This window comes from Scyliorhinus canicula, chromosome 13 (assembly GCF_902713615.1).
Source record: "Scyliorhinus canicula chromosome 13, sScyCan1.1, whole genome shotgun sequence".
In the NCBI taxonomy this organism is placed as follows: Eukaryota; Metazoa; Chordata; class Chondrichthyes; order Carcharhiniformes; family Scyliorhinidae; genus Scyliorhinus; species Scyliorhinus canicula.
The window spans coordinates 67,395,608-67,423,165 of NC_052158.1; the positions used below are offsets into that span (position 1 = coordinate 67,395,608).

Genomic DNA, 27,558 nt, shown 5'->3' on the forward strand with positions numbered 1-27,558 from the left:
CCTAACTAACATGTGGCCTAGCTGCAACATGACTTGCCAATTTTTATACTCTTTTTTTTTGGCTTTTAAAATAATTTTTATTGGAACCAATTTTTATACTCAATGCCCCAGCCAGTGAAGACAAGCATGCCGTATGCCTTGACTACCTTCTCCACCTGTGTTGCCCCTTTCAGTGACCTGTGGACCTGTACACCAAGATCTCTCTGACTGTCAATACTCTTGAGGGTTCTACCATTCACTAGTATGTTCCCGACCTGTATTAGACGATCCAAAATGCATTACCTCACATTTGTTTTTAGTTGCATTTCTTCTTTGTTTTACTGTTGAATAAACATTTATTTGATTAATTATTACAACAAGGCTGAACCATGTAGCCGGTTGGACCTGGTTGGGCACGGGGTTATGCACCATGCTAACATGTTGGCCTTTCACTCCCTGCAGACAATGGATATTGGAATTCAACCAGCAATGGTGGCTTTCCTGCTAGTTGCTGCAGCCTTGGGGGATGCCCTGCGACTGTATGAGTAGGCGTGATCGGGTAAGAAGAGGATTGGATTGGATTGGATTTGTTTATTGTCACGTGTACCGAGGTACAGTGAAAAGTATTTTTCTGCAAGCAGCTCAACAGATCATTCAATACATGGGAAGAAAAGGGAATTGAACAGAATTCAAGAAAATACATGAGAATACATAATAGGGCAACACAATATATACAATGTACTACATAAGCATTGGCATCGGATGAAGCATACAGGGTGTAGTGTTAATGAGGACAGTCCATAAAAGGGTCATTTAGGAGTCTGGTGACAGTGGGGAAGAAGCTGTTTTTGAGTCTGTTCGTCCGTGTTCTCAGACTTCTGAATCTCCTGCCCGATGGAAGAAGTTGGAAAAGTGAGTAAGCCGGGTGGGAGGGATCCTTGATTATGCTGCCTGCTTTCCCCCGGCAGCGGGAGGTGTAGATGGAATCAATGGATGGGAGGCAGGTTCGTGTGATGGACTGGGCGGTATTCACGACTCTCTGAAGTTCCTTGCGGTCCTGGGCCGAGCAGTTGCCATACCAGGCTGTGATGCAGCCCGATAGGATGCTCTCTATAGTGCATCTGTAAAAGTTGGTAAGGGTTAATGTGGACATGCCAAATTTCCTTAGTTTCCTGAGGAAGTAAAGGCGCTGTTGTGCTTTCTTGGTGATAGCGTCGACATGAGTGGACCAGGATAGATTTTTGGTGATGTGCACCCCTAGGAATTTGAAACTGCTCACCATCTCTACCTCGGCTCCGTTGATGCTGACAGGGGTGTGTACAGTACTATGCTTCCTGAAGTCGATGACCAGCTCTTTAGTTTTGCTGGCATTAAGGGAGAGATTGTTGTCGTTGCACCACTCCACTAGGTTCTCTATCTCCCTCCTGTATTCGGACTCGTTATTCGAGATCCGGCCCACTATGGTCGTATTGTCAGCAAACTTGTAGATGGAGTTGGAACCAAGTTTTGCCATGCAGTCGTGTGTGTACAGGGAGTAGAGTAGGGGGCTAAGTACGCAGCCTTGCGGGGCACCGGTGTTGAGGACTATTGTGGAGGAGGTGTTGGTGTTCATTCTTACTGACTGTGGTCTGTTGGTCAGAAAGTCAAGGATCCAGTTGCAGAGTGGAGAGCCAAGTCCTAGGTTTTGGAGCTTTGATATGAGCTTGGCTGGGATTATGGTGTTGAAGGCGGAGCTGTAGTCAATAAATAGGAGTCTGATGTAGGAGTCCTTGTTTTCGAGATGCTCTAGGGATGAGTGTAGGGCCAGGGAAATGGCGTCTGATGTAGACCGGTTGCGACGGTATGCGAATTGAAGTGGGTCAAGGCGTTCCGGGAGTATGGAGGTGATGCGCTTCATGATCAGCCTCTCGAAGCACTTCATTACAACTGACGTCAGGGCCACCGGGCGGTAGTCATTGAGGCACGTTGCCTGGTTCTTCTTTGGTACCGGTATGATGGTGGTCTTCTTGAAGCAGGTGGGGACCTCGGAGTGGAGTAGGGATAGGTTAAAAATGTCTGTGAAAACCTCTGCCAGCTGGTCCGCGCAGGTTCTGAGTGCACAACCAGGGATCCCGTCCGGGCCCATCGCCTTCCGTGGGTTCACTTTCAGGAAGGCCGATCTGACTTTGGAAACTGTGATGGTGGGTACGGGTGAATTATGGGTTGCTGGGGCACTCGATAGCGGGTTGTTGGTTACCTGCTCAAACCGAGCATAGAATGCATTAAGTTCATCGGGGAGGGGTGCACTGCTGCCAGAGATACTGCTCGGCTTCGCTTTGTAGCCCGTTATGTTGCTTAGTCCTTGCCACAACCGCCGAGAGTCTGTCTGTGACTCTAGCTTAGTTTGATATTCTCTCTTGGCATCTCGGATGGCTTTGCGGAGGTCGTACCTGGATTTCTTGTATAGGACAGTGTCGTCTGCCTTGAACGCCTCAGATCTGTCCTTCAGTAGGGAGTCAATCTCGCGGTTGAGCCATGGTTTCCGGTTGGGGAACGTACGTACTGCTTTCTTTGGCACGCAGTCGTCCAACCTCAGGAGGTTGCAGCAACGGTGCTTGCAGCAGCGGAGTGTGCCACAGAGGGACAGGTGGCAGCCACCCAGGTTTGAGAGCCATTTCCCCAACAAGCCGAGGAGGTGCCAATGGGGCGCCGCATGAGGCCTCGCATGTACCAGCACTGCCTGACATCTGAGGACCTGCCGAAGACTCTGGCTGAGTCCGACATATGTGCCAGATGATTGCACACCTGGCACTGCAGGGTATGGGAGAGGACCCATTCCCGGTGGCTGTCAAGGTGACGGTCACCCTGAACCTTTACGCCACGGGGTCCTTCCAGGCACCGAGTGGGCACCTGTCCGGGATCTCACAGACCCCCTAGGCACACAGGTGCATGGCACCATCACAGAAGACCTATATTTGAGACCGAAGCCAGTGAAGAGAAAGGTGATCTCACTGCTTTCAGAGTTTCAGGATAGAAGAGGAGTGGGAAGGACAACATGGACATGGAGAGGAAGCTTTGGTGAGGGGGATAAATGGAGCAGTTATTGCAGGGACAAGAAGACAACAGGTGGAATTTATTTTCAGAAAAGACCAGCAGTCTTGTCACGTTTTTAATCAATAGCAAGGAAACTGGGGGCAGCAAAAGCTGAAGATTATAGACTCCCTGTGGCAGAGTCGAGCCTGGTGACTGGCATATACTCACTTGTGACAGAGAGGTCCTATCCCATCCAGTTCCTGAACCACGCCCGAGGAGGATTCCCCATGTGTGATGAAAAACAGACTGGGCTTGTGCTGCAGTAGAGCCTGTGAAGCAAAGGAAATCTTTTACATGGTATCCGCTGCACAACCGGAGGCAAAGCCAATCAGTACAACAACCAACAAACCAGCTTTCAGAACCGCACATGGCCATTGCAGTTGCCTGTGTCTCCTGTCCACCTTGTGAAGTTTAACATGTAATGCACACCCAAGGGAGGCACTGGTCGCCTTGAATCAGAAACAGAGCTTTTACTATTGTGAGGAAATAGGGGGCAGGGTTCTCCGGTCGCCGACGGCGAAATCACGTTTGCCAATCGGCTGGAGAATCAAAGGTCGCGCCAAAATCGGGGGTGGCGATGCTCCGGCCCCTCCAAAGCGGCGTACTCTAGGAGTACGCCGCACGCTGTATCAACGGCCTCAGGATGTTGCCCGAGACCCCCCCCCCCCCCCCCCCCCCCCCGTGACCTGCCGAGTTCCTGACGGCATGAATCTCTCATGGTATTACTTGTCGGGAACTCGGCTTGGCGGCAGCGGACTCAGTCCAGCGCCTCCACAGTCGGGGGGAGGGCCGATCCGCGGGCGGGGCACTTTGGCAGGGGCAGGGGGCACTGTTGGGGGTTGGTCCGGGGGTCGCGAGCTGACCAAAGGGCGGGCACTATTTGGCGGGCCGGGTGCTCTAGCTGCCTGCCTACTAGGGGGATCGGTGGCCATTTTTCTCCGTTTGTTCAGTTGTAAAAGGCCACCATTCCCACGCCGGCGTCAGGACATAGTCTCCAAATCGAACAATCCACCTCAGGATCTTTCCTTCACAGTCTCACATCGATTTCTTATCTCTCTGACACCACCAAATCCTTTTCACTCAGCTCTTAAATAGCTGTGTTGATAATTTCCCCATCTTTGAAATTTGTGTGAGCAATGCCAAATCAGGGTTAAAACCCCCCCCAATATCAGAGCTGAACTCTGAGCCACAAATCCTGTTGCCACCCTGCAAGAGAATCTTAAAGGGAAAGGTTTACGAATGGTTCCATGGTAACTTTGTCATATCTCTGTTTCTATCATTTCCAATAGCCCTCAGGTGATGGAGTGCTGAAAGCTGTCTACTCACAGATCAAGGTGGCAGAATGGGTTACCGCAGCTCTGATGAGTGTGACAGATCATTCAAGTTTCAGTGAATTGAACAGTGATGGGTTCAGTGTTATCCAGGTGAGTTCAGGTGGACTCAACTTCTGTACTCATTTGAGCAGCCGGTCCTCATTACAAACCCTCATGCGTGTCACCATTGTTGAATCCCGAAGGAAGAGGCTGATAGCTGGATAATCACATCAGAATACAAATGCTTTGCTGAGCCAGAAATTCTGCATTAAGGCCACAGCATAAGGTGAGGGAGCCAGTTCCTTTGATCTGGATGTGCTCATGTACTGGCCAGTGGGTGACGCTGCTGCATGTCTGTCCAACCCCACTGAACTGGCTTTTTAGTCAATCAGTAAACTGATGGCAATGATTTAAGAGACAGACACAAACCTGATCGATTTCTTGCAAGGTGAATTTTTGTCCGGCAGGTATCACAAATCTCCTGACATCTCCGCCTTAAATGCAAAGTGAAAAGATAAAACATTAGCAGAGCCTTCTGCTAGAGCTGTCTATGGTGACATAATATTCTGGCTACTGTCAAGCTGAGAGTAATCTGAAAATTTTGAAAGCTGAATGTCTTACTTATTTGCCGTCTGATTTCAGTTGTCTTCAGACTCACTTTGGTTATGCGCAGTACAGTCAGTAACATGGCCCGGTAAGAAGTCTTATAACGCCAGGTTAAAGCCCAGCAGGTTTGTTTTGAATCACTAGCTTTCAGAGCGCAGCTCACCTGAGGAAGGAGCTGCGCTCCAAGAGCTAGTGATTTGAAACAAACCTGTTGGACTTTAACCTGGTGTGGAAGACTTCTTACTGTGCTCACTCCAGTCCAACGCCGGCATCTCCACATTGTAACATGGCCAACAGGGCTCTACTGAGTGAGAGCTGTGCCGTGGTTATTACAATAATAAGGACAGAAAATGCTGGAAATACTCAGCACGTCAGGCAGCATCCGGAGAAGCAGAGGGCCTCCATCTGCGCTGTGTTTTCCGATGGCAGAGACAGCTCGCCATTGACCGCCAGTGGGACCCTCCGCTCCCGTCGGTGTCTGCGGTGTTTCATGTGGCTCACCCGTCCCTCCGCCAGGGAGTGTGGCCGGGGGGGGAGGGGGGGGGGGGGGGGCAGAAGATCCCTCTGGCGCCAAGGACGAAAATCCCGGCCGGAATAAATGTTTCAGGTTGGTGACCTTTCATCAGAACGGAAGACAAGTAAGAGTTTTAAGTCAGTGCTGGAAGAGGGGAGGAAAAACAGAGGAGAATGTCTGTGTATTTATATAGCAGCCCACCTAACCCTTTTGGACATTAAGGGCAATTTAATTGGCCAATCCACCTAACCTGCACATCTTTGGACTGTGGGAGGAAACCGGAGCACCCGGAGGAAACCCACGCAGACACAGGGAGAATGTGCAGACTCCACACAGACAGTGACCCAAGCCGGGAATCGAACCTGGGACCGCTGGAGCTGTGAAGCAACATTGGTAACCATTGTGCTACCATGCTGTGCAGATTGCAGATGCTGCCAAATGTGCAAGCCAAGCTGGGAGTCTTTGTTGAGGCTGACAACCACATTAAGCCCAGCGGAAGTGGAGAGCCATCTCTTCACCGTAGAAGTGTGTGATGTACAGAAAGGGAGAGACTACCAACTAGTATGAGAGGTAAATGTGATGTTCCTTGTATAGTTCTCCAAGATGGATAAAAGTCATAGTGTTGACAAGAACATCAAGCTATGAATTTGAAACAAAGCTAGTTTATTTTACACTACTTCAAATGGTTTGCACACATCACTAAGTAATAGCTAATAAAACAACAGTATTAAACCTATTTTACAGAAATCTTTAATATATTTTTAGCACAGCGAACACTCTATCTCAACCTCTCACTATCCTTCTTCACAACCTTCTCACAGAACACCCAGAGACGCAGCCTTTTATCTATATATTTCTTTAATATTTTTATTCTCCTTTTTCACATTTTCTTCCAAATTTACACCCACCAACAATAAACAATAATCAGTAACAAATATGTCAATCCCCATATCAATAATAATGATCCCATCCTCCCACCAAACCCCAAACATTAGCCCGCATGTTCACACAAACAAATGACAAAAAGGAATTAGGGATCACCCATAGTCGCCATTAACACACCCAGCACACCTCCCCCCAACCCCCCCACCCCCCCCCCCCCCCAACTAATGTTCGATGTTATCCAGGTCTTGAAAGTGCATAATGAATAATACCCATGAATTGTAGAACCCCTCCATTCTTCCCCTCAGTTCAAAATTAACCTTCTCAAGAGTCAAGAATTCCAGCAGGTTCCCCTGCCACGCCAGGGCACAGGGTGGAGAGGTTGCTCTCCAACCTATCAGGATCTGCCTTCGGGCATTCATCGAGGCGAAGGCTATAACAGCTGCCTCCGCACCCGTTTCAAACTCTGGCTGGTTCAACACCCTGAATATGGCCTCCGGGGCCCTGGGTCCAATTTCACGTGCACCACTTTAGAAATTACCCTAAAAATCTCCTTCCAGTAATCCTCCACCTTTGGACAGGTCCAAAACCTATGAACGTGATTAGTGGGGCCCCTCCCCGCAATGTTCACACGCATCTCTACACCTTCAAAGAATCGGCTCATCCTCGTCCTCGTGAGGTGTGCTCTATATACCATCTTCAGCTGTATCAGCCACAACCTCGCGCACGAGGTGGAGGCATTCACTCTCCGGTGCACCTCAAACCAGAACCCCTCCTCCATATCCTCTCCCAACTCTTCCTCCCACTTTGCTTTGATCACTTCCAGTGGTGCCTTCTCCTCTTCCAAAATAACTCCATAAACCGCTGACACTACTCCCTTCTCCAGTCCCTCTGTCGTCAGCACCTCCTCCAGCAACGTGGAGGCCGGCTCCTCCGGGATGTTCTGTAGCTCCTTTCTGGCAAAATCACGAACCTGCATGTATCTAAACATCTCCCCCTGCTCCAGCCCATACTTCGCTTCCAGCTCCTTCAGCCCTGCAAACCGACCCTGAAGAAACAAATCTTTTAGTGTCTTAATCCCCTTCTCCTCCCATTTCTGAAAATTTCCATTCGCCTCCCTGGCTCAAATCTGTGGTTCCCCCGAATCGGCATTTCCCTTGACCCTGCCCCCAACCCGAAGTGTTGGTGAAACTGCCTCCAAATTCTCAAAGAAGCTATTATTACCGGACTCCCTGAGTACTTCCGTGGGACTATCAGGCGCAGCGGGGTTGCTAGTGCTTTCAATCCCGACCCCCTGCACAAACTCTCCTCCATTCTGACCCACGGGAACAACCCCTCTGACCCAGCTCTGCACCTTCTCCACATTCCCCGCCCAGTCGTAATTCATCAGGTTCGGAAGACCCAAACCCTCTGCCTGCTTTCCCCTCTGCAGCAGCACCTTTCTAACTCTGGCCACCTTCCCTCCCCATATAAACAAATAAATCCTTCCCTCAATCTCTCTGAAAAAAGCTTTTGGCACGAAAATCGGCAGGCATTGAAAAATAAACAGAAATCGCACCCTATGCTCTATCAGCCCCTGCACTATTCCTTTCCATACCCCCGAACTTCTTAATGCGATGGCCAACGGCTCAATCGCGAGTGCAAACAGCTGGGAAAACATAGGAAAATCCCTGCCTCGTCCCACGGTGGAGAGAAAATTATCTCAAACTGATATTGTTTGTGCGGTCACTCGCACCCGGCTCCTTATATAGTAGCTTTACCCAATTCACAAATCTTGGTCCAATCCCAAACCGCTCCAGAACTGCCATCAAGTACCCCCATTCTACCCGATCAAACGTCTTCTCAGCGTCCAATGCCACAACCACCTCTGTTTCCTTCCCCTCTGCCAGTTCCATAACAACATTCAATACCCTTCTAATGTTTGAAAAGAGCTGCCTCCCTCTCACGAACCCCATCTGATCCTCGCCTATCACCTTTGGGAGGCACTCCTCCAGCCTATCCGCCAGTACCTTCGCCAGTACTTTTGCATCCACATTCAGAAGTGATATGGGCCGAGTCAACCCACAATCCGTCGGATCCTTATTTTTTTTAGCAACAGAGAAATCTTTGCCTGCCCCAAAGCTTGTGGCAGCACCCCCTTCTCTATCGCCTCTTCAAACATCCCCACCACCAGGGGTGCCAGCTTATCCTTGAATTTTTTATAATATTCCACCGGAAACCCATCCGGCCCTGCCACCTTCCCCGACTGCATCCTCCCAATCACATCCTTTTCTCCTGCTCCATTATCGCTCCTTCTAATGTAGCCCTGTCTCCCTCCCCTAACCTCGGGTACTCCAACCCATCTAGAAATTCCTATATCTCACGGTCTCCCCCAGGTGGCTCTGACCTGTACAACCTCTCATAAAATTCCTCAAAAACCTTGTTAATCAGATCCGGAGCCAACAGCAACTTTCCTGCCCTATCCCTCACCTGAACAATTTCCCTCGCCGCTGCTTCCCTCCGGAGCTGACCTGCTAACTTACGCCTTATCTCCATGTTCGTACACTGTGCCCCTTGCCCCTCTCAGTTGGCACACCGCCTTCCTGGTCGATAGTCGGTCAAAGCTCGCCTGTAGTTCCTTCCTGTTTTCCAGCTTCGCTGGGTCCCCATCTTCTGCATAACTCCTATCTACCTCCAACATCTCATCTATTACCCTCTGCCGCTCCAATCTCTCCTCTTTGTCCATCCTGGCCTTAAACAAAATCATCTCCCCCCTCATCACCGCCTTTAGAGCCTCCCAGACAACTGCCTTTGACACCTCACCCAGACAGTTGAAACCTACATATTCCTCAATTACCTTTTCAATTTTGTCACAGAACCCTTGGTTCCCCCAAAAGTCCCACATCTAATTTCCACCCCTTCTCCAGTACCATATGTACCCAATGTGGAGATCTGACACTGCAATTGCTGAGTATTCTGACCCCTTAACCCCAGCCAGCAAAGCCTTCCCCAACACGAAAAAGTCAATCCGCGAGTATACCTTATGGACTGCCCCCCCCCCCCCCCCCCCCCCCCCCAATTGGGACCGTATACACTTAACAGCGCCACTAACCTCCCCTCCAGCGCCCCTCTCACAATCACATATCTACCCCCCTGATCTGCCACCACCTTCTCCATCTTTTGCTGACCATTACTGCTACCCCTCGAGCCCTTCCGTCAAACCCAGAGTGAAACACGTGACTAACCCAGCCCTTTTTAAGTCTCACCTGGTCCTTCACCTTCAAGTGAGTCTCCTGCAGCATTGCTACGTCGGCTTTCAAACTTTTAAGATGCGCAAGCACCCTGACCTCTTGACCGGACCTCCTAACCCCCTCATGTTCCACGTGACTATCCTAACTGGGGGTCTCTCATCCCCCCTCCTCCCCCCCACCCTTCTTATCTACCATCATCATACCACCGGGCCCTGCCCCATGAGCCTGATTCCCCCCTATCCATTATTAACATTAGGGGCACCACGGTAGCATGGTGGTTAGCATCAATGCTTCACAGCTCCAGGGTCCCAGGTTCGATTCCCGGCTGAGTCACTGTCTGTGCGGAGTCTGCACATCCTCCCCGTGTGTGCGTGGGTTTCCTCCGGGTGCTCCGGTTTCCTCCCACAATCCAAAGATGTGCGGGTTAGGTGGATTGGCCAGGCTAAATTGCCCTTAGTGTCCTAAAAAATAATGTTAATGGGGGTTGTTGGGTTACTGGTATAGGGTGGATACGTGGGCTTGAGTAGGGTGATCATTGCTCGGCACAACATTGAGGGCCGAAGGGCCTGTTCTGTGCTGTACTGTTCTAATTCTAAAAAAACACTGAACCCCTTCTCCCCCCCCTCCCAAAAAACCCTCAATATTTCCTCTCGAGAAAACATCTCCAAGCATCAATCCCTTCCCCACCCCCTCGCTCGCCTCACAAGCCCACAAATCTCAGATTATGCCCCCTCGAGCAGTTCTCCAAGTCGTCGAGCTTTGCTCGGAGTCCTCTGTTGACCTCCACCACCCTGCTAACCAGACTCCAGTGTCCGCAGCCCTCCTCTCACCTCCGTTCACTAGCCGACTTTAGTTAGCTAGCGTGGGTGGCTCCCCCCGCCAAGGTACACCGTCCCCTCCCACCCAGTCCCAGAGAAAGAAAAAAACAAAAACAACAATCCAACCCATACAATTCACTAAAATAAGATATAACCTTCGCAACACAGAATGCCAATCAACCCAACCAATAACTTGAACTCTGTAACAATGTGAAGCTTAACACCTTCTCCTTCATGCAGTACTTATGGAAGCAGATAATTACTGCTCATGGCGGCTCATTCACTTTGAGCTTCGGCCTTATATGACCGATGAGCTCGGTCCAGCTCGTACTGGGAGGGGTTCTCACCCTCCCCCATCAACTCCGCCAACTTCTTAGCGAAGTACTCTGTTGGCCTTGGGCCCTCTGTCCCTTCGGACAATACACGTCAGTTAAAAGAAAGTTATATCATTCATACATTTTCCAGCTCCCCAACCACAGTCCACAGTCTCTCTTCCACTCCTCACATCTGTCCCAAGCCTTCTGCCCTCACGAACGCCTCAGCCGCCTCCGCTGTCTCGAAATAAAAGTCTTTGGCATCATATGTTACCCTCAGCTTTGCAGGGTATACCATACCAAATCGCACCCCCTTTTTGTACAGTGCCACCTTCACTCGCCCAAACTCCGCTCGTCTTTTTGCCAACTCCACCGTCAAGTCCTGGTAGATCCGAACTCCAACACCATCCCACTGCACCTCACGCTTACGCTTCGCCCAGCTTAACACCTCCTTCATGTAGTACTTATGGAAGCAGATAATTACTGCTCTTGGCAGCTCATTCACTTTGAGCTTCGGCCTTAATGACCGATGAGCTCGGTCCAGCTCGTACTGAGAGGGGTTCTCACCCTCCCCCATCAACTCCGCCAACTTCTTAGCGAAGTACTCTGTTGGCCTTGGGCCCTCTGTCCCTTCGGGCAAGCCCACAATTCTCAGATTGTGCCATCTCGAGCTGTTCTCCAAGTCGTCGAGCTTTGCTCGGAGTCCTCTGTTGGCCTCCATCACTCTCCGCAGCTCTATCCCCATCGAGGTGACCTGGTCGCTATGCTGCGACACGGCCTCCTCCACTTCCTTCATCTTCTCACCCTGCTCTCTCACCTCGGCCGACGTCTTTGCCACAGCTACCCTCACCGGGGCGATTGCCTCCTCCACCAATGACTTCAATGCGACCAGCATCTCCTTCCTCAAAGCCTCCGTGTGCCTCGCAAACTGCTTTTCCAGCTCCACCACCATCACCTCAGTCATCATCTCCACCGTAAGTAGTGCGGCCCCACCATGCATCCGTCATCTTGTCAGCACTTTTGCAGATCCTCTCATTCAACGGCGAGCCCGCGTTTCCTCCCTTCCCCCCCCCCCCCCCCCCCCCCCCCCCACCCCGCAAGAAAGCTCGCCATGTCCGATAGCCATGCCTCAGCTCTCAGGGGCTTTGAGTCCCTCCATGCTAACAGTATTCGTCACCGGGCTACCAGGGAAGCAAAGGCCAGAACATCGGCCTCTCTCTCTTCCTGGACTCCCGGGTCCTCCGAAACCCCTAAGATTGCCACCTCCGGGCTCATTACCATCCCAGTTTTCAATACCCGGGACATGACATCTGCGAATCCATGCCAATACTCCTGAGTTTAGGGCGCAACCAGAACATGTGTAAATGGTTAGCCGGCCCTCCGGCGCATCTAGCACGCTTGTCCTCCAGCCCGAAGAATCTGCTCATCCGGGTCACTGTCATGTGGGCCCGGTGCACGACCTTAAACTGGATCAGGCTGAGCCTGGCGCATATTGCGGTCGTGTTTACTCTGCTCAGGGCTTCTGCCCAAATACCATCCTCCTTCTCCCCCCCCCCCCCCCCCCCCCCCCCCCCCCGAGCTCCTCTTCCCACTTAAGCTTCAGGTTCTCAGTCTGCGTATCCTCAGCTCCCATTAGTTCCATGTAGACGTCTGAAACTCTACCCTCTCCCACCTCTCCCCTAGAAACTACCCTGTCCTGCCTCCCCTTCGGTGGGAGACGTGGGAAGGACGGCACCAGTCTGCGTACAAAATCCCTCACCTGCAAGTATCTAAAGTCGTTCCCTCTCGCCAGCCCAAACCTCTCCTCCAGCGCCCTCATGCTCGGAAAGCTCCCTTCCAGGAACAGAACCCCTATCCTCACAATCCCCGCCCTCCTTCACAGTCGATACCTTCCCGTCCACGTTCCCTGGGCAAATCGGTGGTTGCCGCAGATTGGGGTCCACACCGATGCTCTTACCTCCCCTACATGCCTCCTCCACTGGCCCCAGATCTGAAGAGCCGCCACCACTATCGGGCTGGTGGAGTACCGTGCCGGCGGAAGCGGCAGAGGCGCCGTGACCAGGGCTGCTAAGCTAGTGCCCCTGCATGAAGCAGCCTCCATCCGCTCCTAAACCGACCCCGCACCCACCATCCATTTCATTATCATCGCTATGTTGGCCGCCCAGTAATAGTTGCTGAAGTTTGGCAACGCCAGCCCCCCTTCTCCTGTGCTCCTTTCAAGCATCACCTTCTTCACCCGCGGGGACTTCCCTGCCCATACAAATCCCAGAATAATTTTATTCAGCCTCTTAAAGAAGGACCGCGGGATAAAGGTGGGGAGACACTGAAAAACAAACAAGAACCGCGGGAGAATCGTCATCTTAACAGTCTGCACCCTCCCCGCCAATGATAGCGGGAGCACATTCCACCTTCGGACCTCCTCCCTCACTCATTCCACCAGTCGGGACAGGTTGAGCATATGCAACTTGCCCCAGTCCCGTGCCACCTGAATCCCCAAATATCGGAACCTCTCCCCCACTAGCCTGAATGGCAACCCCTTCAGCCTACTCTCCTGCCCCCTCGCCTGAATTACAAACAACTCGCTCTTAGCCATGTTCAGTTTGTATCCGGAGAACCGGCCAAAATCCCTCAGGGTTGCCATAATATCGTCCATCCCCATCATTGGGTCCGATACATATAATAGCAGATCATCCGCGTATAACTAGACTATGTTCCATTTCCCCCTGGACCAGCCCTTTCCAGCCCCTAGAAGCTCAGTGCAATTGCCAGCGGCTCTATGGTCAGTGCAAACAGCAGAGGGGAGAGAGGGCAGCCCTGTCTTGTCCCACGGTGCAGTCTAAATTAGTCTGATGTTGTCCTGTTCATCCTTACACTCGCCTCCGGGGCCTGATACAATAGCCTAACCCAGTCGATGAACCCCGCCCCGAACCCGAACCGTCCTAGTACCTCCCACAGATAATCCCACTCGACCCGGTCAAAAGCCTTTTCAGCATCCATGGCTGCCACTATCTCTACCTCCCTACTCTCCGGGGGAATCATGATCGCGTTGAGCAGCCTTCTTATGTTGGCCACCAGCTGCCTCCCCTTTACAAACCCGGTTTGGTCCTCCACAATTACATTCGGTACACAGTTCTCAATTCTGGTCGCCAAAATCTTGGCCAGTAACTTGGCGTCTACATTGATCAAAGAGATCCGGGTCCTTAACCCGTTTCAGAATGAGCGAGCTGGTGGCCTGCGACATCGTCGGGGGTAAACTCCCTCTGTCTCTTGCCTCGTTAAAGACCCTGACCATCACCGGCCCCACTATCCCGGCAAATGTTTTGTAAAACTCCACCGGATACCCATCCGGCCCCGGGGCTTTATCCGACTGCTTGACCTTCAGGCCCCGAAATACCTCTTTGATCCTGACCAGGGCCCCCAGTCCGTCCTCCAACCCACTCTTGGGAAGGTCAGTCCGTCCAGGAATCGCCTCATCCCCCCCGGTCCCCCAGGTGGTTCCGAAGTGTACAGCTTCCTATAAAAGTCCCAAAGACCTTATTCAGCCCTGCTGGATCACCCACTAGATTACCTTTCCCATCCACTACCCTCCCTATTTCCCTAGCCGCTTCCCTCTTCCTCAGTTGCTGTGCAAGCATTCTACTGGCCTTCTCCCCATGCTCATGAAATGAAAATCGCTTATTGTCACGAGTAGACTTCAATGAAGTTACTGTGAAAAGCCCCTAGTCGCCACATTCCGGCGCCTGTTCGGGGAGGCTGTTACGGGAATCGAACCGTGCTGCAGGCAGCTTGGTCTGCTTTCAAAGCCAGCGATTTAGCCCAGTGTGCTAAACAGCCCCTGTCAGAAATCGCACCTTTTACCTTTCTAAGCTGCTCTACAACCTTGCCTGTAGTCAGCACCCCAAATTCGGTCTGCAGCCTCTGTCGTTTCCTGAGTAACTCTGGCCTCGGGGATTCTGCAAAACTCCTGTCCGTCCGTAGAATTTCCTTAATCAGTCGGTCCGTCTCTGCCCCATCTGTCCTTTCCCTGTGCGCCCGGATTGAAATCAGCTCCCCTCTCACCATTGCTTCAGCACCTCCCAGAGCACCGCTGCCGAGACATCTCCAGTATCGTTCCCCTGCAGTTAATTCTACATGCATTTCCTCAGCCTCTCACACACCGCCTCGTCCACGAGTAGTCCAACTTCCGGCCTCCATGGTGGGCGCTGAAAGCTGTCCTTACAACACTGCAGGTCTACCCAGTGCGGAGCATGGTCCGATATGGCAATTGCCGAATATTCTGCCCCCACCATTCTGACCAGCAGGTCCCTACTCACCGCAAAGTAGTCAATTCGGGAATACACTGTGGACGTGGGGATAATACGAGAACTCCCTCGCCGGCGACCGACTAATTCTCCATGGATCTGCTCCCCCCCCCCATTTGCTCCATGAACCCTCTCAGTTCCTTTGCCATTGCTGGCAACCTGTCCGTTCTTGAACATGACCGGTCCAGGCTCGGGTCCAGGACTGTATTAAAGTCCCCGCCCATGATCAACCTACGCGAGTCCAAGTCGGGTATCTTCCCTAGCACCCTCCTAATAAAATCCAAGATCATCCCAATTAGGGGCATACACACTGACCAGGACCACTCTCACCCCTTCGAGCTTACCCCTCACCATAATGAACCTGCCACCCCCATCCACGGCTGTGCCCTCCGCCTCAAATTGTACCCTTTTATTAATCAGGATCACAATCCCCCTCGTCTTAGAATCAAGCCCCGAATTAAAGACCTGACTGACCCAGACCTTCCTTAACCTAACCTGGTCTGCCACTTTCAGGTTCGCCTCCTGCAGCATGACTATGTTCACCTTCAGAACCTGCAGATGCGCAAACACACGTGCCCTCTTCACTGGCATGTTTAACCCTCTAACATTCCAGGTGATCAGCCTGGTTGGGGGCCCACCCCCCTTTTGCCGATCAGCCATCCCCTTTCCTTGGCCAGCCCCCAGGCATGTGTCGAGCTTCCTCTGGCCCGCCTCCTGGCCGGCACCACCCATAACCTCCTCACTGTTACCATGTCCAGTTTCCATCCCCGTCAGCAGAACAACTCCCCCCCCCCCCCCCCCCCCCCCCCCCCCCCCCCTCAGCAACACCATCCTATCACCTAACCCCTGCTCTAATCTAACTATATGGACATCCCCCACCTCGGCTCCCGTTGACTAGCTGCATAAACAACCCCCACAATAGCACAATTCAAGTTAAACAAAAAAAAAGAGATAAGAAATAACAGGCACTCTTCAGTCCTAGCCATACACACACACAAAAAGATGGCACAAAGTTCACCTGACGCATCCATTTTTTTTTTAAAGATTGAAATTTATTTCAAAGTTACAAACATAATTGATGCTGCAGGACAGAAACAGCTTGACCAACAGAAGTCATTCCAGGCAGACTCCATTCAGTGTACAAATCACACGCATCTTTACCTGATCATTCTGGCAAGGATGGTCTGTTCCCATCTGTGCATGTGCCACGGGACACCCTCATCTCAAAAAGCGTTCAGACTGGACTTGCGGGCCTCCAACACTGGATTGTGTTCGGTCACCCCAGGACTGCCGCTTTCACGCACGTCAAGGCCATACCCATTGTTTGCACCCCAGGCATCTTCAGCTGGCCTGGTCACGAGGGAAAGTCCTCCATTCTTGCTGCCAAGGTCACCGTGAAGCACACACCCTGGAGACTGCCGGCTGACCAGAACCAAGGAGGAACCTGTATCAACGGGACGACATCCTGAGCGGACCTCAGAGGCCGTCACAAAAATCGAAGCATCCATTTTAACCCAACCCTTTTAACTGTTTTCTTTATTAAATCCCCCCCCCAGCCAAACTCCAACTAAGCAAAGAGCCCAAACAGGAAACATTCAGGAAAACCACACAAAAACCACGCAAAAACAAGAAAAAAAAGATACATCCCAAAACAGGAGAGACACCACATATACTTAAAAGCTCTAACATGAGTCCGAATGCCCTCAGCTCAAGGCCAACCCTTGCTTCTTAATGAAGTCCATCGACTCTTCGGGTTCCTCAAAATAGTGGTGCTGACCCTTATACGTACCCCACAGTCATGCCGGAAAAAGAAGCCCGAATTTCACCTTGTTTTTATACAGTATCTCCTTCACCTGCCTGTAGCCTCCCCTCCTCCTAGCCACCTCCACGCTCAAATCTTGGTAAACACGCGGAGGGTGGTATTGTCACAGATACAACTTTGCGTGCTCTTTGCCCATTGCGGCACCCGTTCCTTGTCCAGGTACCTGTGAAAGTGTACCACCATCGCTCGTGGGGGACCCCCTTGTCGCGGCTGCCTCACCTGTACTCTGTGTGCCTTGTCCACCACCGGCGGGCGCGGGAACACCTCATTCCCCAGCAACTTCTGGAACATACCCTCCACATATGCGGCAACGTCTAGCCCCTCTGCCCCCTCCGGGAGGCCCACGATTCTCACGTTCTGCCGGTGAGATCTGTTGTCCAGGTCCTCCAACCTTTCCAGAAGCACTTTTTGCTGGTCCCTCAGCCTCTGGATCTCCACATCCGCCACCGTTTGAAAGTCAGCCTGCTCCTCCACTGACTTCTCCAACTGCTGGAGCTTCTCAGCCTGATCATCCAGCCTCTTTCCCATCCGATCAATCGACTTCTGAAGCATCTCCAAGTTGTCACGCTTCAAAGCCAAAAAGCCCTCCTGCATAGTCTGCAGCAGCTGCTCCATTGTGGGCTTGGCTGTCGGCTCCTTGCTCTGATCACCAGCCATGCTGGTCTCTCTCTCAGCCTCCACTGTGCCCTTACTCAACCACTTCTGCTGTTTACGGTCCCTCCGGCTTCTTAGGTCCATACAATTCTGTATGGGTCTGTGCCTGAGTACTATTGCTTTCCAGTTCCGCGCTCAAAAGCGCAAAAAAGTCAGGGGAAAAGGTCCAAAAGTTCGACCGAAACAGAAGCCACCAAATGTGCGACCTACTCCCTCATAGCCGCCACTGGAAGTGCCTATTTTTCCTTTTTTTTCACCCTTCTTTCCTTCTTCAATCTTTTTTTTTATTATAGAAAAACAAAAAATTCTTCCTTCAAAAAAAGAAAAAAAAAACTTTCCCCAAATTTCTTTAAAACTTCTTTCTCTTTTTTGTATTCTCCAGAATTTCCCTGGGACCGGACTTCAGTCTTCTTACCACATTCCCGGCGGGAGCCACCAGATGTGGGACATCTCACCTACATCGCACCCTGGCTTCAGGCCTGCTGCCTCGACCTCCGTTTGGCTCCGCCCCCGCTGCTCCGACCTCCGCACGCGCTGGGCCCGATGCCTCAGGACCAGCCGCCCAGCACACGCTTGGGGTTCCTCGCCGGTTTTCAAACCCAACCCACTTGATGCCCGGGATGCCCCAAAGGCCGACAATAATCGGGGAGGGGAGCGAAGAATCGGGGAAACGCCCGTAAGCGCTGCAAATCGTGGCCACCGGCGGAAGCTCCACTTGATACGGTCGACTCGCTCGCATATGCCACCGGACGTCGAGACGCAGCCTTTTCTAAGACTACTCTGTGGTGCCATCTAGTGTTGAGATACATGAACATCATCTTGTTAACCCTTTACATGCCTTACATTACACATATCATTACAGTAAATAGGATGGTAGGAATGACAGGCTTATAGAAAGTGGGAGAGAGAAGAAAATGAGGCCATAATGTCCGAGCTCCACGGCAGTGCAAACGGAGGTTACCCAAAGATGTGCAGGGAACCCCCTGCTCCTGCCTCTAGTGGTTCCTCCGTAAGGTCTGCACAGAAACTGCTTCAAAGTGCAAACACCCACCCTGGGCAATTGTCTTGCACTGGAAACCATCCAGAAGCTTATGGTTTAATTTGCAAACTTCGGATGGTTCTGACTGGGATCAATAGTTACCCAAAAAAAGTTAGAAGAATTGGAACCACCTCTAACCTCTGGGTAACTATTGCACTGGCCACCCCTCCTTACTGTCCGTCACACGGCTCCCCCAAAATCCCGGATCCCCATGGGACTCCCCTGTCCCCACCCACCACCTTTCTGACCACACCCACCAACGCAATCCACCCACAAGGAGATCTCCCCCAGGTGGTTCTGCCTTCCCCAACAGGATTCATACTTCCCACGGGATTTCACCGCACCCCCAAGCCCACGGTATACGCCACCTCCCAACAGGATGGATTTCACCTATGGGATTCCACCCACCCCTCCCACCCAACAGGAATCACACTCCCCATGGAATTCGATCCCCCATGGATCAACCCCCCCACCCCATGGGATTCCACCCCTCCCCCACAGGATTCCCTCCCCCAGATTATCCCAATTAAGACATGACTCCTGACTTTCACCATCACCACCCCCACGGTGGGCACCCCTTCCACCACCTTCCCGCCAACCCCCAAAATCACCCCAATATGTGGGGGGGGGGGGGTGAGTGGGCACCAAAAATGGCAGCCTGCCTGCCACATTTAAATGAATATTCAAGGGTCATTTATCAAGCCAAATGCCCCTGATAATACACAACCCACGCAATAAAACGTTGGCAGTATGGACAGCACAGCTTAACTTACATGTTTCATTGAAAGGGAAGTGGGAAGGAAGGGGCTGTTTGGAGGCTGCCCTTTGCCAATTGCAGGGCTTCCCCCCCTTAGATTGAACCCCCTTTTCCTTCCTACTCACTGCCCCCCCCCCCCCAACCCACCACCCCTTTCCCGAACCTACCCAAGCCATCCGGCCAAAGAGCCCAGACTGACCTGCTCCAGAGGATCAATGGCCTTGATCTTCTTTTCCTTCTCCAGCGGACACTGATGTTTTCCTGGCACTGATGGGACTGATGGAGCTGCCAACCACTCTAATTGCCTGGCAGCTCTAGAGGGCGGGACTTCCATCACTCCCACTGGGCCCTTATTAGTCCACCCGGGTGCTCTATGGCTTTTGCAAGGATGCATCAATGAGAGTAATTGTTTTTCAAAATAGGGGAAAAGGTCAAAGTCTGATGCCCACAATACACATCATTTATCAAAGAAGCAAGACATAAAACTCATACCAATTCTCTCAGCAATATCCGCTGCCCTTTCACCCCACACGCCATGAATCCCAATCAGCACCACATCTCCTGGTTCCACCACATTAGCCAAGGCTGCTTCCATAGCTGCGTGTCCTGAGCCACTGATTGCCAGAGTTAGTTTGTTGGTCGTTTGAAAGGCATACTGTATCCCAGCCTTTATCTCGTTCATAATCTGCACCAAGAGAAGGAAATAGTGACACCCCCAACAGCAGCAACATGAAGCTTCAGAAATAGTTCAGAAACCATTTAAGCTATACTTAATGTCAAAGGTAAACTGGAAAATTGGAAAATCTAAAAACGTAGAAGATTCTTAAATACCCTTGGAAAGAAAAGCACAGTTCTGACGTTCCTGAAATGAACAGTCACGGATGTAAGTAATAGATTTAGCTCAGGTGAGACCTCTTTAGTGTCAGTTGTACAAAGTCCTGGTGAATGGACCTGATGTTAGTGGGGGTAGGGAGGGTTTACCCCGATGTTTGTGGGGGTAGGGAGGGTTTACCCCGATGTTTGTGGGGATGGGGCGGTTTTGCCCCGATGTCTGTGGTGGTGGAGGGATTGACACAATGTTTGTGGGGGTTCGTGGTTGCTCCGATGCTTGTGGCTGGAGCCCCCAAGTCTGTGGGAGATTGTGGCGAGTTTCTTTTTCGAGAAGATCAGGGCCTCCTGTAAAGATGGTGCCTCAATCCCTACTCTATCAGGCCCAGCCCTGCCAGAGTGACAGCAGAAACCACGCCCCCAGATTCCCGGTACACACAGCGCCTCAAAGTGTGGAGAGTAAACACGGATGTGCAGCTGGAGAATTACTCGTCGGTTTTCTCACTGAAACTGACATTCTGAAAAAATATCCACCTATAGAGTTTTACAGCACAGAAAGAGGACCTTCAGCCCACTGTGTCTGTGCCAGACATCAAGGACGGCATTCTCCGAGCCTCTGCGCCCCAATCGCGCCCGGTGCGGGGGAGGAGAATGGGTCGCCGGACCCGTTACCGGAAATCGCTGCAAGTCGCGCGGTCGACGCGGCGCCGGTCGGGGGTTATTGAAAGAGGCCCCCGCAGTGATTCTCTGCGGATGACCGGCCGAGTTCCCGCCGGCGTGGTCCACGTGTGGTTCCACCCAGCGGGAGCTCGGAGCCGCGGCTGCGGTGGCCGTCCTGGTGGGGGCGGGGCCTCCATGACGGCCAGACCTGCGATCGGTGGCCACCGATCGGCGGGCGTGGCAATCTAGGGGGGGCCTACTTCTTCAGCGCCAGCCTGCTGTGTGGGTCCGACCATGTTGCATGGGACCTGCGGCCAGAGGTGCAGGGCCCCGTGTCGGCAGCCGGAACTGCGAGGACTACTCCGGTGCCTGCAAGCCCCCTTAAAAACGGAGAATAATCCCGGAAATTCCAGAAAAAAGTCCAGAGTGATTCACGCCCGTTTTCTCGTGGGCCTGGGGACATAGCCCCATTATTGGAGAATCCCGCTCCAAGTACCTATCTACCCAAAGCTAATTTTCCAGCACTTAGTCCGTAGCCTCGAAGGCTATGGCATTTATGGTATTTAATGGCATCATTTAAATGTTTCTTAAATATTGAGAGGGTTCCCAGTTCTACCAACCTTTTAGACAGTGAGTTTCAGATTGCCAACACCCTCTGGCTGAAATAGCTTTTCCTCAAATACCCTGATCCTTACTTTAAATCTATGCTCCCTGATTAGTGACCCTTCTCCTAAAGGAAAACGTTTCGACCTATCCACTCGATCTATGTCCCTCATAATTTTGTGCACTCCGATGCTTCTCTGCTCCAAGGAAAACAACCCCAGCCTAACTAGCCTCTCTTCATAGCTGAAATGCTCTAGCCCAGGCAACATCCGTGTGAATCTCCTCTGCACCTTCTCTAGTGCAATCACATCCTTCCTATAGTGTGGTGACCGTCGTGGAGGCCCCGCCCCCACCAGGACGGCCACTGCAGCCATGACTCCGAGCTCCCGCTGGGTGGAACCATAAGTGGACCACACCGGCGGGAACTCGGCCGGTCATCCGCAGAGAATCACCGCGGGGGCCTCTTTCAATGGCCCCCGACGGCGCCGTGTCGACCGCGCGACTGGCGGCGATTTCCGTACTCTAGCTGTGGTCTAACCCTTCATACAGCTCCGTCATCACCTCATTGCCCCTAAAAATCCTTTTATTGGCATTTTCAAAATTATCTACATTGCTGTTTGTTTTCATTTATTGTACAGTCACAAAGGTTCCTTCTTACGCTTCTCTATTTACAGTCTGTCGCAGTCTGGCTCAGCATACAATCCTCCCTATCTCCAGCTCCTCTCTCCTTGACTCACCCCCCCTTCCCCCCTTTTTCACTGCTGCTCCCCATTTTTTCCTGCTGTGTTTTGCTACCCACCTTACTCCTCCCCCCCCCCCCCCCCCCCCCCCCCCACCCCCCTCCCATTCCTGGTAATTTCCCCCTGGCTACTGGCTATTTATGTATTGATGTGTTGGCCACAAACAGGTCTCGAAACAGTAGGGTGAATGGCTCCAATGTTTTGTGGAAGCCCTCTTCCGACCCACGGATGGTGAATTTGTTTTTCTCCGTTTGGAGAAATTCTGACAGCCAGTCTGCAGCTTTGGGTGATGCTGATGATCGCCAGCCGAGCAGGATCCTACAGCGGGCGATCAGGGAGGCAAAGGCAAGGCCATCCACCTTCCTCCTCATGAAGAGATCTGGCTAGTCTGATAGCCCGAAGACCGCCACTTTCGGGCATGGCTCCACCCTCATCCCCCACCACTTTGGACATGGTATCCTCCACCTCTGGGAAGAACCTGCTCATTCGGATTCTGGTCAAGTGGGCTCTATGTACCACTTTTAGCTGCGTTAGGTTGAGCCTCGCGCATGTGGAGGTAGAGTTGACCCTGTGGAGTGCATCGCACCAGAAACCCCACCCTATTTCAAATCCCAAGTCTTCCTCCCATTTCCTCCTTGTCGTTCCAGTTCACTGTCGGCCCTCTCTAGCAGTCGTTCGTACATGTCACTACAGTTCCCTCTGCCTAGGATGCCTGCGTCCAGTAGCTCTTCTAACAGTGTCTGTCTTGGTGGTCGCGGGTATGTTCTTGTCTCCTTTTGTACGAAGTTTTAAACTGCAGGTATATGAGTTTGTTGCCTTTAGCTAGTTGGAATATCTGCGTCAGTTCTCCCAGTGTATAGGTCCTTGACTGTCAATGCCTCCCGTCCTGTCTTCACCTTTTGAAGGTTGCGTTGGTGAGTGCTGGTGTGAACCTATCGTTGTTGCAGATGGGGGCTTTGTTGGACATTTTGGTCAGTCAAATTGCTGCCGTCGTTGGTTCCACGTCTGGAGGGTGGCTATCACCACTGGACTGCTGGAGTGTTTCTTGGGCGGGGATAGGAATGCAGCCGTGGCGAGGACCCAGAGAAAGATCCCCTTGCAGGAGGCCTCCTCCGCACACACCCACTCGGCCTCTGGCTCCTTTATCCATCCCATAACCCTTTCCGCTATCGCTGCCTAGTGGTAGAATTATACGTTTGGGAGGGCTAGCCCTCCCCTGGATTTTGTTTTCTGGAGGACCTTCTTTGTGATCCGAGCATTCTTTCACCCCTATACAAATGCCATGATTAATTTATCCAGAGCGTTGAAAAAGGCGTTGGGGATTTAAATCGGATGAACCTTATTAGGAAGAGGTATCTGGGCAGTTTGTTCATTTTGATCGTCTGTACTCTCCCTGCCAGGGAGAGTGGGAGTGTGTTCCACCTCTCACTTTTTGACTTCCTCTGTCAGATTGGTCAGGTTCCATTTGTGGATCCCCATCCAGTCATGAGCGATTTGGCTCCCCAAGTGGTGGAATTTGTGCTGGGCCTGTTTAAATGGCAGTCCCACCAGTGCTGCCCCTCCCCCTTGCAGGTTCACCGGGGAAATCTCACTTTTGCTCATGTTGAGTTTGTAGCCCGAGAAGGCACCAAACTCTTTCAGGAGCGTGATGATTCCTTCCATGCTGCTTTGTGGGTCCGAAATGTAGAGGAGCAGGTCATCCGCGTAGAGCGAGACTCTATGCTCTCTGCCTCCTCTTTGGATCCCCTCCAGTTCTTTGTTGTTCTGAGAGCAATCGCTAATGGTTCGATCGCTCGGACGAACAGCAGTGCCGACCGCAGGCATCCCTGCATGATGCCCCTTTGCAGCTGGAAGTACTGGGAGCTGGTGTTTTTTGTCCGTACGCTCGCCATGGGGGCGTTGTACAGGAGCTTCACCCATGAGGTGAATCCTTTTCCGAGTCCAACCGCTCCAGAACCTCTATAAGGTACTTCCACTCGACTCTGTGAAAGGCCTTTTCTGCGACCAGGGTGACAATCACCTCAGGTGCTCTGTCCCCGGATGGGGTCATGATCACGTTCAGCAGGTGCCTGATGTTCGATGTTAACTGTCTACCTTTGACAAAGCCCATTATGATCCTCTGCAACCACCTCTGGTACGCAGTCTTCTAGCCTTTTGGCTAGGACCTTGGCCAATATTTTGGCGTCTACGTTCAGTAGCAAGATAGGTCTGTATGAACCACATTCAGTCGGGTCTTTGTTTTTCTTAGGTATTAATGAGATTGAAGCTTGTGCTAGGGTAGGTGGCAGTGTGTTCCTTGCCAGCGAGTCTGTGAACATCTCCCGTGGGTGCAGGGCCAGTTCTGTCGCAAATGATTTGTAGAAGTCCGCCGGGAACCTGTCTGGTCCCAGCACCTTCCCCGCCTGAATGGAGTTTATATTCTCCATGATCTCTCCCAGTTCTAGCGGTGCTCCCAGGCTTCATCCCCGAGTCCCCTGGTGGGGGCTCTGAGGTGTACAATCACCGGTAAAAGTCCTTGAAGATCTTGTTAACCTTGTCTGGGTCCGATTCTAATGTGCCTCTGTTGTCCCTAATTTGCACAATGTCTCTGGTGGCTGCCTGCTTTATCAGCTAGTGCGCCAACAGGCGGCTGGCTTTGTCCCTGTGTTGGTATAGGGTCCCCCATGCCTGGTGGAGTTGGTACATTGTTTACCTCGTGGAGAACAGGTTATTTTCCTCTCCGCCAATCCATAGAGCTTCTTAACCACTTTATCGACCAGTCTTGCTGCCTTCAGGGTTCTTTGGACATGCACTCCAAGGTCCCTCTAGTCCTCTGTACATCTTAGTGTCCTACCGTTCATTGTATATTCCCTTGCCTTGATAGTCTTCCCAAAATGCATCACCTCACACTTTTCCTGGTTAAATCCCATTTGCCACTGTTTTGCCCATCTGACCAGCCCGTCTATATCAACCTGTAATTGAAGGCTTTCCTTCTTACTGTTTGTCACACCACCAATTTTCATCTCATCTGTGAATTTACTGATCAAACCTCCTACATTCACATCTACATCATTAATGTGCACTACAAACAGCAGGGGCCCCAGAACCAATCCCTGCTGAACACCACTGGACACAAGCTTCCAGTCACAAAAACAACCTTTGACCATCATCCTCTGCCAATTTTGGATCCAATTTGTCAAATTGCCCTAGATCCCACAGGTTCTTACCTTCTTGATCAGTCTCCCATGTGGGATCTTGTTAAAAGTCTTACTGAGGTCCACGTAGACTACATCACCACACTATCCTCATCAACACACTTAGTCACCTTTTCGAATCATCTAATTAAAGTTTTCAAGATATTAAGGGGAAAATGTAGCATAGGTTGTCAAAAGCTATTTTCACCAGTTGGGAGTCTAAGGCAAGGGAACATAGTCTGAAAATTAGAGCCAGAGTTTTCAGGAGTGAAATCAGGAAATACTTCTTCACGCAAGCAATGGTAGACGTTAGGAACCAGCTTCCACAAATGGCAACTGACGCTTGATCAGTTGTAAGTTTTAGCATTGAATTTTTATTAACCAAAAGTATCAAGGAATATGGGGCAAAAACAGGCATGGAGTGCGGTGGTCCAATTTACACAGAAAGATGCACAGCTGTGGAATTCACTTCCACAGTTAGTTATTGAAACAAAAACTGTTCACATTCAAGATTACATAGGGTATGTGTGCAAGGGGAAAAGAGAACAGAGTGAATGGAACAAGGTTCATATTGTGATTGGCATATTAGCGCACATTAGTCCAAGATATGCAGGTTAGGCAGATTGGCCACACTAAATGGTCCCTTAGTATCCACAAATGTGCATGTTGAATGAAAGGATTGGCCAGGATCAATGCGTGGGGTTAAGTGGATAAGGTGGGTGGAGTGGATCTAAGTTGAGTGCTCGTTCGGAGGGTTGGTGCAGTCCTGGTGGGCTGACTGGCCTTCTTCTACATCTAGGGATTTAACAGATTCTAAGTAGGGTAAACACAAGCACAGACTAGTTAGGGCCAAATTACTTTTAATTCCATTTTGAATTATCCATATTTCTAATCCTATCCCTTCATTACATAGAAGTAAATAGAATATATGACACTGAAATAGGCCATTCAACCTAACCAGTTTTCATATTCCACATGAGCCTCATCTAACTCTATCAGCATAACACGTTATTCATTTCTCCCACATATGTTTATCTGACCTCCATTAAATACATCAAAGCGGTAACACATTCTTATTCTCCAATAAAAGCATGCTATTTCCATACTCTATTAAAACTTTATGTAATTTTAAGGATCTCTAGTCATAGAATTTACAGTTCAGAAGGAGGCCATTCGGCCCATCGAGTCTGCACCGGCTCTTGGAAATTGCACTCTACTTAAGCCCACACCTTCATCCCATCCCCATCCCCGAAACCCAGTAACCCCACCTAACATAAGGGCAATTTAGCATGCCCAATCCACCTAACCTGCACATCTTTGGACTGTAGGAGGAAACCAGAGCACCCGGAGGCAATCCACGCAGATACGGGGAGAAGGTGCAGACTCCGCACAGACAGTGATCCAAGCGGGAATCGAACCTGGAACCCGGAGCTGTGAAGCAACTGTGCTACCCACTGTGCTACCGTGCCGCCCTCAGGTCACCCCTTTCTCTTTTCACGAGTAGGAAGTTCGAGCCTCTTCATGCTTTCCTGATTTGTATATGTCGTGCCACCTTTGTCATTTCTTTTGCACCCCTACCAGAGCCTCCATACTCTTTTTATCAGTTGACGATCATAACTGCATGCAGTATTCCAACTCAGCTAACCAAGGTTGGATATAGAACATAGAACGATACAGCGCAGTACAGGCCCTTCGGCCCACGATGTTGCACCGACATGGGAAGTCAAAAACTAAAGGCCATCTAACCTACACTATGCCATTATCATCCATATGCTTATCCTATAAACTTTTAAATGCCCTCAATGTTGGCGAGTTCACTACTGTTACAGGTAGGGCATTCCACGGCCTCACCACTCTTTGCGTAAAAAACCTACCTCTGTCCTATATCTATTACCCCTCAATTTAAGGCGATGTCCCCTCATGCTAGCCACCTCCATCCGCGGGAGAAGGCTCTCACTGTGCACCCTATCTAACCCTCTGATCATTTTGTATGCCTCTATTAAGTCACCTCTTAACCTTCTTCTCTCTAACGAAAAAAACCTCAAGTCCATCAGCCTTTCCTCATAAGATTTTCCCTCCATACCAGGCAACGTCCTGGTAAATCTCCTCTGCACACGTTTCAAAGCTTCCACATCCTTCCTATAATGAGGCAACCAGAACTGTACGCAATACTCCAAATGCGGCCGTACCAGAGTTTTGTACAGCTGCAACATGACCTCATGGCTCCAGAACTCAATCCCTCTACCAATAAAG

At 51.1% G+C, this 27,558-nt stretch overlaps 1 protein-coding gene across 1 annotated transcript in view; it reads right to left on the reverse strand.

Moving 5' to 3' along the window:
* The window catches only part of agxta (alanine--glyoxylate and serine--pyruvate aminotransferase a), a 50,190-nt gene that overhangs the window by 18,339 nt on the left and 4,293 nt on the right, over positions 1 to 27,558 (reverse strand). The window contains exons 2-4 of the mRNA XM_038816511.1: positions 19,794 to 19,986; positions 4,794 to 4,858; positions 3,220 to 3,320 (exon numbers count right to left, since the gene is read on the reverse strand). Coding sequence (XP_038672439.1) covers positions 3,220 to 3,320; positions 4,794 to 4,858; positions 19,794 to 19,986 — 359 coding nt within the window. The remainder of the gene's footprint in view (positions 1 to 3,219; positions 3,321 to 4,793; positions 4,859 to 19,793; positions 19,987 to 27,558) is intronic.